At 36.4% G+C, this 14,951-nt stretch overlaps 1 protein-coding gene across 1 annotated transcript in view; it reads left to right on the plus strand.

The window, feature by feature from the left end:
* tet1 (tet methylcytosine dioxygenase 1) overlaps window positions 1-12,348 on the plus strand; it is a 111,722-nt gene extending 99,374 nt beyond the window's left edge. Inside the window, exon 12 of the mRNA XM_062976243.1 lies at window positions 284-12,348. Within this exon, the coding sequence (XP_062832313.1) occupies window positions 284-1,413 (1,130 nt within the window). The 3' untranslated portion in view covers window positions 1,414-12,348. The remainder of the gene's footprint in view (window positions 1-283) is intronic.
* Window positions 12,349-14,951: the final 2,603 nt, after the last annotated feature.

Here is a 14,951-nt window from a genome sequence, read left to right on the forward strand (position 1 = left end):
AATATGGAAAATTGTCTAAGTCAGATAAAATCCTTTGGCTGCTTATATTTAATACTTGTATACAACCTATAAGACCTTGTTAGAATGTTGTGAATCGTACATTTCAGGATTCTTCATAACTTTGATAGCTAGAGGAATAACCTTTAAAAATGTGATAGCAATTTAGAAAGAGTAAGACAGCACTAAATAGACATTCAAATTACTGTATGATGCATATTTTGTTAAAACATCTATATAAATATGAACAAATAAACTTGAAACATTTTATTCTTTTTCCCCTTAGGTAGCAAAACTAACACATTGCAAGCTGGGACAAAAATGGTGACTGGTGATCATCTTTCTGCCATAAAACATAATTCAGACACTACTCAAAATTGCTCTGTATTAAAGCAATATCCTTCTTCCTCCCCTTTAAAGCTGGATAGTTTACACTCTTTCTCTCCATTAACTCACACAGCGGGTGGCATAATGTCATTGACTAACAGTCAGCAAGATTTTTCGACTCCCTACGGGTATTTGCAATGCAGTAGTAACAAACCTCAATTGACACCCAAAGGCAAGAGTTTTGATGTGTCCAATAGTGATCATACTGGAACTTCATTGGATGAGAGGAAGAATGGCCTGCCCACAGGTCTTCAAGATCTCACCGTTACAAAGACCACAGCCAACAGAGAGAGCCCACACCACACACTTGAACAAAAAGCAGTCAACAAGCCAAATTGTGAAATTAAAGAGAATTCTCCTGTCTCACAGTTGGGTAATTCTTGTGCATCATTATCGCTATCGAATGCTTCAGAAAATGTAGTCAGAAATGAAATTCATTCTTCCCAGGAGCATCCAGTGCAGCAAGATGGTTTCATCCAAACTTCAAATTGTGCTTCTGCCATTGTGGATTCACAGCCAAATATTGAGCTCCAAAAGCCCACAGATTCTGAAGAAAAAGCAGAGGAAATGTGGTCCGACAGTGAACATAACTTTTTGGATAATGACATTGGTGGCGTAGCTGTGGCACCATCACATGGCTCCATCCTCATTGAATGTGCGCGCCGTGAACTACATGCTACGACTCCAATTAAAAAGCCAAACAGGAACCATCCCACACGGATATCTTTAGTTTTCTACCAACACAAAAACCTGAATGAGCCAAAACATGGAATCGCGCTGTGGGAGGCAAAAATGGCAGAGAAGGCAAAAGAAAAAGCCGCTGAAAAACTAGGCATTGAAAATGCCAACCTCCAAGCCAACGACAGGAGTGGACAGCAGCCCAATGCCTCCAGAGAGGTTTTCTGTGAAGACAGTGAATTCAACCAAATCCCATCCCGCCGAGCATTAACAGTAACTCACGATAAAGTAATCACGGTGTCTACCTATGCCCTCACACGAGTCGCAGGGCCCTATAACCATTGGGCATAGGCCTTTATAGCAACTGTGCAACTTTCGCATTGGAGCAGTGTTGCACAATGATTCCTAAAGGTGCTGTTCAAGAACAAAGTCTTATATGGTTTACTGTTTGTTCATCTCAACCATTTTGAAGGCTGAGGTTTAAAAATGTTTTTTTTTTCTTAAACTGTGACTTTGTATATTTTAACATCTGGTGATTCTCAAGCACATTTTAAGCAAAAAAAAGGTATATTGTATAATTACAGGATTTTGGCTAGGTTATTAACCCTAATTGAACTATTCAGTTTATTACCTTTTCAGAATTTATATTTTGGTGCTTTGAATCGTCTGTTTACTACAAATGAATGGGCTTTTTATAACGGATTTTACCAGATTTCATCTTTTATGAAGTAAAATCAAGTTAGACAGTATTAGCGATACACGGTTCTTGGTGCTTAATCACATTAATCAGTTAAAGATAAGCTGGTTTTATTTCTTCATGGTGCCATTGCTCTAAAAGCTTCCAGTCATTGCTGTGAAGCCCAATTTAAGGTTAAAAAAACCAATGATAATTTTATCTATGTATAGATTTTTCATATATGTATGGTTTGTGTGTGAATGTGTGATAGAGAACCTCACAGATTCACATATAAACAGTATCACTAGTAGTGGTTGGAGGTTGTAAGCTGTAAATAGATATATTTAAAAGCACTTTCTATTTTTAAAGTTAACTTGAAATAGTATAAGGATTACACTTGTCTAAGGTTTGTGCATTCTCTACCAAGGAATTTATTTTTTTCTTACTGTGTAGAGTTCCATATTGCTACAACAACAGTGCATATATATATATATATATATATATATATATATATATATATATATATATATATATATATAAATAATAGCTGGTTTTTACGCTCCCTTCCCTTTCCCCAACGGATTCTTTGGTTTGTTTTTAAACAAAAAGTTAATAAATGCAGACAATTCAATATTTACAAATATAAATTAAGAAGCATTTTGTCCATACCTGTTTTGCTATATTTTGTTGTAAGAAAAGTATTTGCTATCATTTTTTTGAGCAATAAGGACATCAATCCCTTTCTCTGTATTTCTAAGTGGAGCATTGCAAGTTATATATGACAACTAAATGTTCCTAGAGCCTCAGGGGTAGAACTGTTATGGCATCTGAAACTTCCTGCCTCTAGAGTTGCCTTATTAATATTCTGAGTTTAAAGAGAGAGAGAGACTTGCAGTATGGGCTGTTTTGTGGTCTGTTTGAATTCATTAAAACTTCCAGAATTTTCCTCAACTGTTGTCAGTTGAAAAGGGTTTATTAACATGCAGCCCAATCGTATGCATGTCTACTTAAAACTGTCCCACCGTATTCACTGGGACTTGTTCCCAAGTAAGTGGTATAGGATTGCAGCCTTAGTATATAATTTTCCCATTCCATATTACAAGAGAAACAGTAGCATCCAAGTGGCTTATTAACACATTAGTTCCCATGAAATGTATGTCAGAGGAATTAGAAAATGGAGAAAGTTCTATACTCAGTCCCTGAGTATCAATAGGCAGAGGTTCACGTTGTGCTACATCTGTAAATGTGGTGCAACTGCATCATAACATGATGCACATGTTCCTCTTAGTATGGTCTTCCCCCCACTATTTTTCCAAGAATTACAGATGTATCTTTTTAGAAGAAACTAGTTCAATCAAACTAGGATATGGCGGGCAATTCATCCTTCAAAGTAATTTCCAATTTGTAGTTTGTGCTAGAGTTTGCTAGCTTCCTCCTAGAGCTTGGAATATTTCCTTTTTTTATTGGAACTATCAGAAATCCCTATGCCAGCATGACCATTGAGTGCCACTGGAAAAGTGCTGGAGCTGTCTTTCAAAAAAAAAATCCAAATTTTTTATATAGGTTGCTTGGGGTTTTGATCAAATTCTTTGGTGGAGAAAAACTGAACAGACATAACTGAACAAAGGAATGGTCCCCCCAAGACGTTTTGGTGTCTGGAGTGAAGAATGAGTTAATACCCACCCTGACAACCAGGCAGATACATTGTACTTTAGTACTTGTGGTAGGATTAGATGTTTCACTTGACCTGTGGATAGCAGATTAGATTAGAAGACACAGGGCAAGATGGATGGCACACAGAGGGATGCGTGTACAGTGTCTCTCCCTGCTGCTGTTGTGTAAAAAGCAGTAAGGACAGGAAAATATTTCACAGTTTTAGGTAACCACTGACAGGTCTCATGGAAAGAGGGATCCCAAATTCTCAGATGGCAGCATCACGTTTTTAGTGGATTAGATGCTCTCAGTTTTAGCCAGCCAGATAATGTGAATGCCACATGGAGAGATATTAACAGATTTCAGTACTTGAGTGCCATGGCCCAGTAAATGGCCTGTGAGCAACTGTGTCCCGTATTGCTTAAATTAAAGGGATGGAACTGATTAGACCAACCTGAGTTAAGAGGGCAGTTGGGAAAGCATGGGAGAGAAATCTGCCACAGAAAAAAACAGATGGCATGGATCAAACTAATTTCAGGTAATGTACCTAGATTGGATAGTAGCATTCTGAACACCAGAAGGAGATAAACTGGCTTTTTAAATAAGTATTGAAGGGTTCCCATTTATTTTCTCCTCCTTTTTGTACAGTTTGGTTATTTAAACAAATCAAACATACACCACAGTACTAGTGTTTGATAAGAATTGTGTATTTCAGTTAATATGCAGATGGGGGAATTCATGGATGTTGACCAGTTCAGCTTCAATCACAGAGCTCCGAATTTCCATTGTTTATGTGACTAATAGTTGTCATCCATAGGGTAAAATCTCTCTGTGGTAAATTCCATGGGTGTAAACAGAGACAGAAGCTTTACCAATAACATACTTGATATATTATAGTGGTGCTGTAATGAATGCTGTCTAGATCTGTTCTTTTGTGAAATCTAGACATGGTGCTTTTATTTTACTTCTGTTTTTTTAAGATGTTCAACACAGTTGTGTGTTCAACCTGAAAATACTTTGGTTGAAGAGGGCGTGGAAATATGTGAATTATTTTGTGTACCCAGAAGGGTCAATTCATTATTTGTTCTGTAGAAATGCCAGTGGTGAACTGATGTGACTCTAGCTTCCAGGTCCCCATTCCAGGACCTTGGGGAAACTCCACAAGAGACTGCATTCCTGTACACAGAGCTCCTCATGTTCTATATTAACTAAACACCATTGTGCCCTCTAACAGTACAAATAACTTGTTGGGCAAAGCAAAGAGAAGTATAGGTATCTTAATCAGAGCTTGGAAAAGTTGGTTGACTTTTCCCCAGCCAGCATGACCCGTGGACATATTGGTGTGTGCAGCAGGAATTCCAGGAGTCATCGTCTGAAAACCATCTGTTATGATTGAATTTTAAAATACATACCCATACCTGTCAGCCAGTCCCAAAGCAGTGCTATTGAGATAGTTACTACATTCTTTATAAAACATCTGATTGAATCAAGCAGAGTCCCGGCATCCCAATAAAACATAGGAGAGAAAGATGCTAACATGTTCTATTTTTAAATCAAACTTTATTTTAAAAAAACCCTACCCACATGCTGCATTTTTCTTCGTTCAAAAATATTGATTAGCTGAAATGTAGATTGTAAATAAACTAGAAAACAATATTATACCATCATTTTGTACCAGCGGCTTTCTGCTTTCTGAGTAAATGGTTATATTTTTGTGTGCCTTAGATTTCCATTTTAAAATTTGTATATTTTTTGTGAGCCTGAAAGTTGTTAAAAGTAACAGCTGCTTATACAGTAGGTAGGACTGCATATTCCTTCAGTTCCTCATTATGTGGAGAGATGTTTTGTAGCTGCCAATTTCACTGTTCTGTGGAAGCATTACTTTGCAGAAAAGATCACCAGTTATTTTTGCAGATAATTACACTTGCATCATTTTATTTAGTACAGGAGTGGATTTTCCCCATCAACAGGTTTTACTAACTGCATAATGGGAGCATTGTTGTTCCATTGTGAATTTTAGTTGCAACTTTATGCATATTTACCTGTGCATAACTCTTAATTGAAATCACTGGAGCTCACTTTTGAGTTGGCATGTGCAGGTTTCCACTGTTAACATGTTTGTGAAGCACAAATTTGTTATGAAAACAACACTTGTGAATGAAATTCATTTTGTCCTTTTCTATAGACACTGGGCCTTGTGGTATTTTTATGTGAATCTAAGGTCTTGAAATTAATTAAGCATAATCAAAAACATAGGGACCAAGAGAGGCATATCTAATTATAGTGGGCTATATTCAGTTGATAATTAATAAAAGAATAAACTCACGGAAGCAGTGAAATGTACATACCTGTTGACTTACCATTCAGCATTTGATTCAGCAATTCTAATTGGAATTACCAATTAGATTTGAGACAGCTGTTTTCTGTGTACAACAGTATTTACACAGAGATCCTTATATTCTTCTATTTGCAAAGGAAAACAAGTTTTAAAATGACAATGCCAAAATGGAAGACATATTGGCAGCCTGATCTACCAGTATTGTTTATAAATCCAACTGATTTTAAATTGTCCCATTAATTTCATCAAAGTGAGTTTCCGCATTACAAGTTTTGACATGTTTTCATTACCTATGTGCTTCCATGGCCATGCCTTGCTTTTTCTTTCAATTCATTTTCAAAAGTCTAAAAAGGTGGGCTCCACATTTTTATTCTTTTAGTTTTTAACAGTGCTCTGGTCCCTAACCTGTCAATTAGATAGGGGACACCTACAATTATGTTCAAATTTCTCTTGTATGATTGAACTACTTTAGAATAAATATCTAAAAGCAATGCTGATGCTGCGTGAAGAGCAAATACAGCCTAATATGCATACCTGAATACTGAGAATTGACAGCTACTTACTGTATATGCACTTGTGTACTATTTATTATACTGTTTCAGAATCTGTATAATTCTACATAGAAATCAGTGTAATTTTGTGAATGATCCTATAGCTGCAAAGGCTAGTAATAGTATTGTCATCTTGTAATGATGACTCTTTGTGGTTGTGACAAGCAGCAAAGTCTTCCAACTGCTGCAGCAACACAAATTCCTATCAAAACAGTTTGGACTAAAAGTGTCCTGTTGCTTTCAGTGGTGTCTTCCCAGGCTAGTTCAGGAGTTAAGAGTAAGAAATTATAGGAATACATATAGCCTAAATCAATTCATTAATCTCAGCTACAATAGATCCACCAAATTAATGGAGTTTGGATAAGTGTTGATTTACAATTCCAATGGACCTACTCTAGCTGGACCTGGGAGTTGGGTTTAGGACTACATACATATTTTAATGTGTTCATTTTTTCCATCTGCCATAAGAAATACCCATTGATGAGATTATCAGATGCCTTCAACTCTGCTTCTGGCATATAATTCATTTTAGTCTTCCAGGAGAGGCATCTTGCTCTTTTAGATTCTTAGCTCAGCTGACACATTTCTGTGAAATGTAGGTGGACTGTAGGTAGTTTGTTTTAATTTAAAGAAGTGCTTGTGAAGTTTCTGTGTTGTATCCTTCACTAGTTCAGACTGAGAAGTGCATAGCTGTGTTTTATTACGCTTTTCAAATCACCATGGTTTTATATTGTCATAATTTACTATTAACTTCACTTTGACATTATCTGTGGCATCATCCAGAAATGTACTTTCTAGGCCCAAGTTTCTTAAAATGACAAAATTAACCTGAATGTTATGGAGAGTGACAAATGTTCCTGGAATATTGAAAATCAGCCTTAGAGATTTGTTTCTGTTTCTAACCTTTTGGGCCAGGTCTTCAATATGGGTTTAATATCCTGGAGAAGCATTATAAAATTACAAATATTTAGGCAACTCTTAGCAGTTTTAACTAGCAACTGTTGGTATGTGATATGTCCTCTGAATTAGTTTGATCTCCATGACCCCAGTTAGGAAAAAACAATTATGCTTAAATGGATCTTACATTAATCATCACGTTGATTCCATTGTGACTTAAGCACTCTTTGCAGTGGGGCCAAAATTTCAATACAGGTTGAATATCCCTTATCTGAAATTATTAAGACCATTTTTTTTTTAAAAAAAGAGGGATTTTGAAATAATTGTCTAAACACGAAATTAATTTATGTTTCATGTATACATTATTATGCATATACTGGAAGGTAATTTTATACAGATTCTCTGCATGAGACATGGCTTGCATAATTTGAACCATCAGAAAAGAAAGGGGTTACAGTCCCTGTATTAGATTCCCTGTATGGAGTATTTTTAAATTCTGGATAAGGGATACTGAACTTGTATTTGTTTATTTGTTTTTTGGGGTTTTTTGCATGGTATCCAGTGTTTGAATATTCCAGTATTTCTCTCCCCCCCCCCCCCCCCCCGGTGTAAATTGGATAAATACTACTTATGTTTTATCATAACATTATACTTTTAGTGCATAATTAAACTAAATGCTTTATTTCATATTGGCAGTCATTTACTTGGTATGTTATCATTGTTCTGGTTACTAGCAAAGGGACAACTAATAATACTTCATTTGAATTCACATTCATTACACGAATTCACAAACAGGATAAAATCGGGACCTGATTAGAAAAAGCTGATAGCAAAGGGTCACAGTGTTTTGCTTCTTACTTGTGGAAAAGGTTTTCCCATATATACTTCTAAGGTCTCCCATAATATAGATATGATACATTGGGCAGAGCCCCTTTTGTGCTTGGGTACAAAAGCTAAGTACAAAAAGGACTCTAAAACGTAGACACATGGGTAAATGCTGCAACAGGAAAACAATATGAGGGCAATTTCCACATTCGAGAAGTAATTAATAGTAAATATATATCATGGCCCTCACATGGGTCAAATACATAACTTTATTTATACACATATATCCCTAAGGGAGCTAGTGTTCATCATACCTACCCACCTACTTTTAAATTATGCATTCTGAAAAACATTTTTTAAAACCCACTCCTTCCCACAGGTTTGAGTATCCCTTATTCAAAATTCTTGGGTCCACAAGTTTTCCGTATTACAAGTTGACTTTTTGTTTGGATTTTGGAATACCCATATTTGTATATGCATAATTGGAAGTGAAATCCAATTTTAAATACAAAATTCACTTATATTTCATAAACACCTTATACACTTGGGCCTGAAGATAATTTTGTACTATATTTCTAACAGTTATGTGCATGAAAAAAAGTTTGTGTATACTGAACCACTGAAAAGCAAAGATGCCACTATCTTACCAGCCATGTGGACAATTTTGGATTTTGTGTAAGGGATCCTTAACCTGTAATTACTTACAATGTACTTAGTACTATATAGAGGTTGGTAAGGGCTAAAGCTAAATAAAATGGTTCATGGGTTGTCTTTCACAGAACCAGGCAGTTGTGGAACAAATATAGGAGACAGTTGTCTACACCATTCATTGGAAGAAGTGGAAGGTTGGCTTTCACTGTTGATCTGTGGTGAGAATAACAGGGCCTCTAGATGTTTAACAGCAACTTGCCATCATGATCAATATTAGCAAATGGTGTGAGCTAGCAATATCTGTAGGACCACATGGTTTCCACCCAGCTCTGTACTTTTCTAAAACTGTAGATTTTATCCTTTAGAATTGGCACATCTCTATCTTAATCCTTTTGTAAGAGTAAGCAACCAAGTACTGCCAGAGTATTCCACAAACATGATTAATCACATATTAAGAAATGGTGCTGTTGTAAAATTTTTCATGGCTGTGTGATGATCATAAGTACTTGAGTTGCTGAATGAATAAGGCGATGTCAGATGTAATGAACTACAGTTTAATAAACATAAATGTCTTAGGTGCTGAAAAATGATGCAGATTTTTATTAGCCCTTTATATCCATCTTGCACAGTAAACAGGCACTAGGGTAGAAATGTGCAGCATTCCTCCATAATAAGTTATGTTTAGTGTGAAGACTTGCACTTTCAGTGGTGGAGGGATGTACAGAAAGCCTTACCAAAAAAGAAACCAAAAAAAGTCAATTGTGCAATCAATAAAGGATTATTTTTCTTATGTTTCCCCTTTTTTACTGTACACAGGCCCTTAAGAGCAAACCAGTAGTTTTGGAGTTTTATACATATTTTACCGACAGAAGGAATGTGGTTACTGATTTGTACCATGAGATGGTTAACCATGCGGTAGACTGTGGGTCATTTCTGCATCTGGGCAATATTGAATATGTTTCTATGATCTATGCTCTTTGATCTTTTAAGAGATAATTGATAAACCTTTTCTTTAATTCATTCCATTATAGTAAATGGAAATACATTTGTAGTAAGTAACTCTTTCCTACTGAGTACAAATTTATTGCTATTGAACCTAATAGTTGTAGTGGGTTGTGTGTGGTCACAGATCTCTGTAGGACTGACACTTGAATGTAGAAAGCAAAAGAATGATTGACCCAATCCCAATGTTTGAGTTGAAGAGTTACTCTGAAACTGGATACCTTTGGAGTGGCATATGTATGACTCTCCAGATATTTGAACAGTAGATCCCATAAGCTTTCACCATTGGCTATGATGGCTGGAGCTGATGGTATTTGCAAACAACCATACATCCCTCACTGCTGGCGTAAACATTCAAACATTAGCAAGACATTTTTTGAATTAAGCTCCTTACGAGAAGTTGCTATCTACAGAATTGTCTATGAACAAATTGGCATAATAACAGCATGGTCGTTCACATAACTATTTCCATATGCAGATACATTATTCCAGTACTACTAGTTGTGAAACAGAAGGTTTTTCTGTGGTCAATAGAAGTATCATCTTAGCAAACATTTCATTGCTAAAAATGGATTACCGTAAATATTATAGACTTAGTACAACCTCATTTAGTTAACGCTTTTCAAAGAAAAGTTAGATTACATTGGTACAGTGTAATTTAGAGACACATGTTCTAATCAGGCAATTCACATAATCGAGTTCCTGCTATACATAATGTGCATATTTAATCAATGATTAAAGTAATAGCAGGAATTCCCTTGGCTTTTGTGAATGGCATTTTATAGTCCTAGCAAGCCTGGCAGCTTTGAGATTTTGTGTGTTGTGTCCATCACTGCTGAATGTAGCTATTCCTCAAGATTTCAAAGCCAGATACATTAGAAACGCTTTTGTAAAATATAACAGATCTAATATCCGCAGTAGTTGCAGACACATATTGATATTAAATATTTTAAGACCTTGTATTTCCAGTTTGGAAGAACCATTTATTTTTAATCTTTGCTTTGAAAAGTAAAGAAATGTTTCAGAGATATGTGATGAGTGTAAACATCTCATCTCTTGTTTGAAAAGTAGACTGATGATGCTTGGGAAAGAACTGCTGTTGAGACATCAAAGAGACTTACTGAATTATGGCCATGGTGATCAGAAAACAAGGGAGCAATATGGCAATAGTTAGCTTAGGCATGTTGTTGAAATCTACAGGGGTTATACACAAGTGATGTGTCTTGGGATACAGATATACATTCAGATCCAGGGCACATTTACTCAAAAGTAAATATTACTTTGGTTAGTGGGGCTTATGCTGATGAATTTATGAACTAAATCAATCTTGGTATCAAAACCAGTGGGGTTTCTACTCAAAAGTAAAATCACAGTTCAGTGGGGTCTTTTCCCAGGTAAGTATGTGTCAATCTATACCTACAAGATGTTTACTTTCAGAAATACGGGGCCATCTTCCCCCCCCCCCTCTTCAACCCAACCCTTTTAAATCTACTCATGGGTGCTATCAGAACAGATTGCTGTACTTAGTAGGTTAACATTTAAATGTTTGCTACCTCCACCTCCAGTTGTACCTTCAAGTTGAAACTCCGTAACTTTTGTGCATGCCAGTCTTTTTTATCCTTCTCCTCTCACTTGCTTTGCTTACAATTTAGGCTGATGGCAAAGTTTGCATGCTGCTGTGTGACGTTTTCGTTGGTATCATACAAGTATTGCTCTAATATGGATTTTGAAAAGCCTTAAGCATCTTTGTTTGGAAGTATTTGGGTGAATATGTTTCCATTATGCTCACTTTCTTCTGAGTAAAAATGCATTGGGTCAGCTGCATGTATCCTGATTTCATTTGGAGTAGCTTGGACTAACCTTCACTGGTATATGTCCAAATAGTGAAGCTATAGCCCAACAACATGTTTAGTAAATTGATTTTCAGTAACTTTTCAAAAACAAGACAATAGGAAAATAAATTATGCGAAATCAGAAGAAACCTGAGCTCTGTTGTTAATTAATAGGCCCTGTATTTTCTTTGTGTGGTGTATATGTGTTTTTTAAAAAAAATCTGAAGTGCATACAATATTTATTTTTCAACATATAACTTTGATTTTGGTGGGGTTTTCCTTTAATCATCTACTGTATTTAGAGGATCGGATGGTGGAAATACTAAAAGGCAAATTCTACAATTTACCACAATTTTAGTTACTAATAAATGGGAGGAAAGCACTTCACTATTTCACAATACTTACAGGAATAATTAAAAGCTATTTCATTTCTTTGAGGAGAAATACATTTGAAATTCTCTGCAGACAAGGGAACACTTACCAGCAGTACTTGAAGATTTGTGGGTTTTGACTGCATGTTACTTGAAAGATCTTACTAAGCTACTCTTTTTGGTGCACAGCAGTTATTGTACATGATTTCTTGTTTATGTAGCAAGATGCATTGAAATTGTATTGATACATACGTGTAAAGATTGTTGTTGTGAAGATGGTTTGTTCTGTTTTTTTCCTTGTTATGTGTCATATCTGTTCAAACCTTAAATGTTCCTTTTTTAAAGTCCTAAAAAGGCTAGAAAAATTTAATGTCATTGAAAATATATTTTAAATTTTTGTCATTTTTTTCCAAAAAAAATTATTACAAAGTGTATCATTCCTGATAACACAGAACATTGTGGATGGTTTCAAATAAATTTTATACTTCTATTTTGCACTCAGTTGTTTTAATTTTTCTTTCATGTATTTTCCATCCCAGATTTATTTCTATTTTTCTAGAACACAGTTTGGTCTCCATTGCTTCCCACTTATAAGCTCACATGCCTGTAAAGATGCATGCTATCCATGGAGGTGTGAACCTTTGTCATAACATTTCTCAGTACCCAAATTGAGTGTATTTTAACACTAAGCTTTCCCTATGCTATTCAGGACAGCAGACTTGTATACCTGTAATATTGGCTAATGGTACTAAGACAAATGGAGACAGTATTTGCAGATGTGCCTCTTTTGTTAATTCTTTGGAGAAATGAAGCAAGGCTAGCCAAATATTTTAAAGGCATCCGTTCAAGTGTGCTTGTGGGAGTGAAGCAGAGATATACCTGATTAATACTTGGATGGCAGGCCACAAATGAATACCAGGTGCTGTAGGCTGTATTTCAGATGAAAGAACTGGCCAAGGCACCTCTAGGGGATATGCTCCAAGACCAGCTCCACCCCCCATGGATACCTGATACGGCAGATAATAGTGAAAATATATTTTTATTCTACGTGGCTGGAAATATACCATATAGAATGGGATTGTCAAAATCATTTTCATCAAGGTCCACATCAGCCTTACAGTTGCCTTTAAAGGGCTGATTAATTTTTTTACATAAGGTCAGTGTTCTTTTTACCCAATTTGGTTCCCCAGGTGTAACTGAATTACAATTCCCATTGCTTTTGGTGATCAGTCATGCAGACTGGGGATAACTGCAACCCAACAGCACTTGTGCCTCTGAGGTGGGAAAGGTAAAATGGCATTTTAAAGTCAGACATCGTATCCACAAGCCTTGTATCTAAATCCAAACTTCTCTCCTGACTGAACAGAACTGCAGCTTTCTGGATATTACTGTATCACAACTCCCATCAGCTCTAGTCAGAATGTCTAATGATGAGGAATAGAGGAGTTGTATTCTGGCATCTGGACGGCCGCACAAAATGGTATGGAGGGCTGGATTTACCTACAGGCCTTGAGTTTGACGCACTTGATACAGAATATTACTGGAGGACCTAGAAAGTCTCACAAACATTTCCAGGGGGAATACATATTTGATTGCATAATAGTCACACTTTCCCCTGCCTTTTTAAAAAAGGGTGAGTACAATTATTATGCGAGAAGACCCTTTTTTGTTACAAAACTCATAATTTTTAAATAAAATGTTGAGAACAACTTGAACACCTTTCCCACCCACTCATTCTCCCACACACTCATTTGGATCACCTATCTATTTGCTGACAACCCCCTTCCAAGAATACTGCTTGAAGGTCAGCAAATGGATGGGTGTGAAGGATGGGTGTAATGGGCAAAGGAGTGAAGTGGGTGAGTGAGTCTTCAGGCAGATAGACAAACTGATAGATACTAGTAAATCAAGGATGCGACTACTATGCGAGTAAAACAGAAATACCGAAACCAGGAACCAAAATGGGGGTGCAACTGTTATGCAACTATTATGCAATGAAATAGTTTTTTAAAAATTTTGTTAAAGTGGAATGATGGATAATATCAAGTCTATGGATAAGAGGTCTTTCATTAATGGAAGCTAGTGAAGCCACCTAAAGGACATTTATTTATTTATTTACTTTTTAAACCAAAAAAGCAGCTCAGCATTATAAACCCAAAAAATCTGATCCAGCTAATGTAAGTCCCATTACTTTAAATGGAAGCGCTTTTTCCACTCGCTTCTCTTTCTTTTAACCAATAGCACCTTGAAGAGCTTTTACTACGCAAGAAACATATCTCTGTCACTCTGCAGCTTGCCATACTTTTTATCAACTGGATGATTTCCTGGGAAATCAAAAACCTGGCCACAGTACAAGCTGTGATAACACTGGATTAGATTACTGCAATTTCTCTACATGGGGCTGCCACTGGAGAATGTTTAAAACACACAAACAATATAGTTAGTGTAAGATTTACTCCCAAGCTAGAACTATTACCCAGCTACTACAAATTGTGTTGTATTCATAGGCATCTAGTTCTGGAATTCAAGCAGTTTCCAGTTATGCAATCAGTTGCAAAAGAAGCTGCAATCAGTTGCAAGTGTGCCATGGGATTACAAGAATGCAGCATTTTTCAATCTGCTCCTCCAGGTGTTTTGGACTTCAGCTCCCAGAAATCCCAGCCAGTTTACCAGCTGTTAGGAATTGTGGGAGGTGAAGTCCAAAACATTTGGAGCAGCACAGTTCGAGAAACACTGGTTTAGGACCTTCCATTTATGTCAGTGGTTCTCAGCCTGTGGGTCCACAGGTGTTTTGTCCTACAACTCTCAGAAATCTCAGCCAGTTTACAAGTTGAAGACCAAAACATCTGGGGAATTACTGGTTGAAAACCACTGATTTATGTGGGGTCCCTGAAAATGTAAAAAATTAAAATCACATAATTATTAAAATGCATTGTCGATAATATTCAGAGGTTTTAAAGCTGATATTGCTGAGGGCCTCAGTGTCTTCATCTGGCACTGACAAAGAGAACAAAAGCAGACAGCAGAGGCTGGATGTCCATCCATCGGGAGTGCTTTGTGTGTTCCTGCATGGCAGAACGCAGTGGACTAGAT

The sequence above is a fragment of the Anolis carolinensis genome, chromosome 3, assembly GCF_035594765.1.
Source record: "Anolis carolinensis isolate JA03-04 chromosome 3, rAnoCar3.1.pri, whole genome shotgun sequence".
Classification (NCBI taxonomy): domain Eukaryota; kingdom Metazoa; phylum Chordata; class Lepidosauria; order Squamata; family Dactyloidae; genus Anolis; species Anolis carolinensis.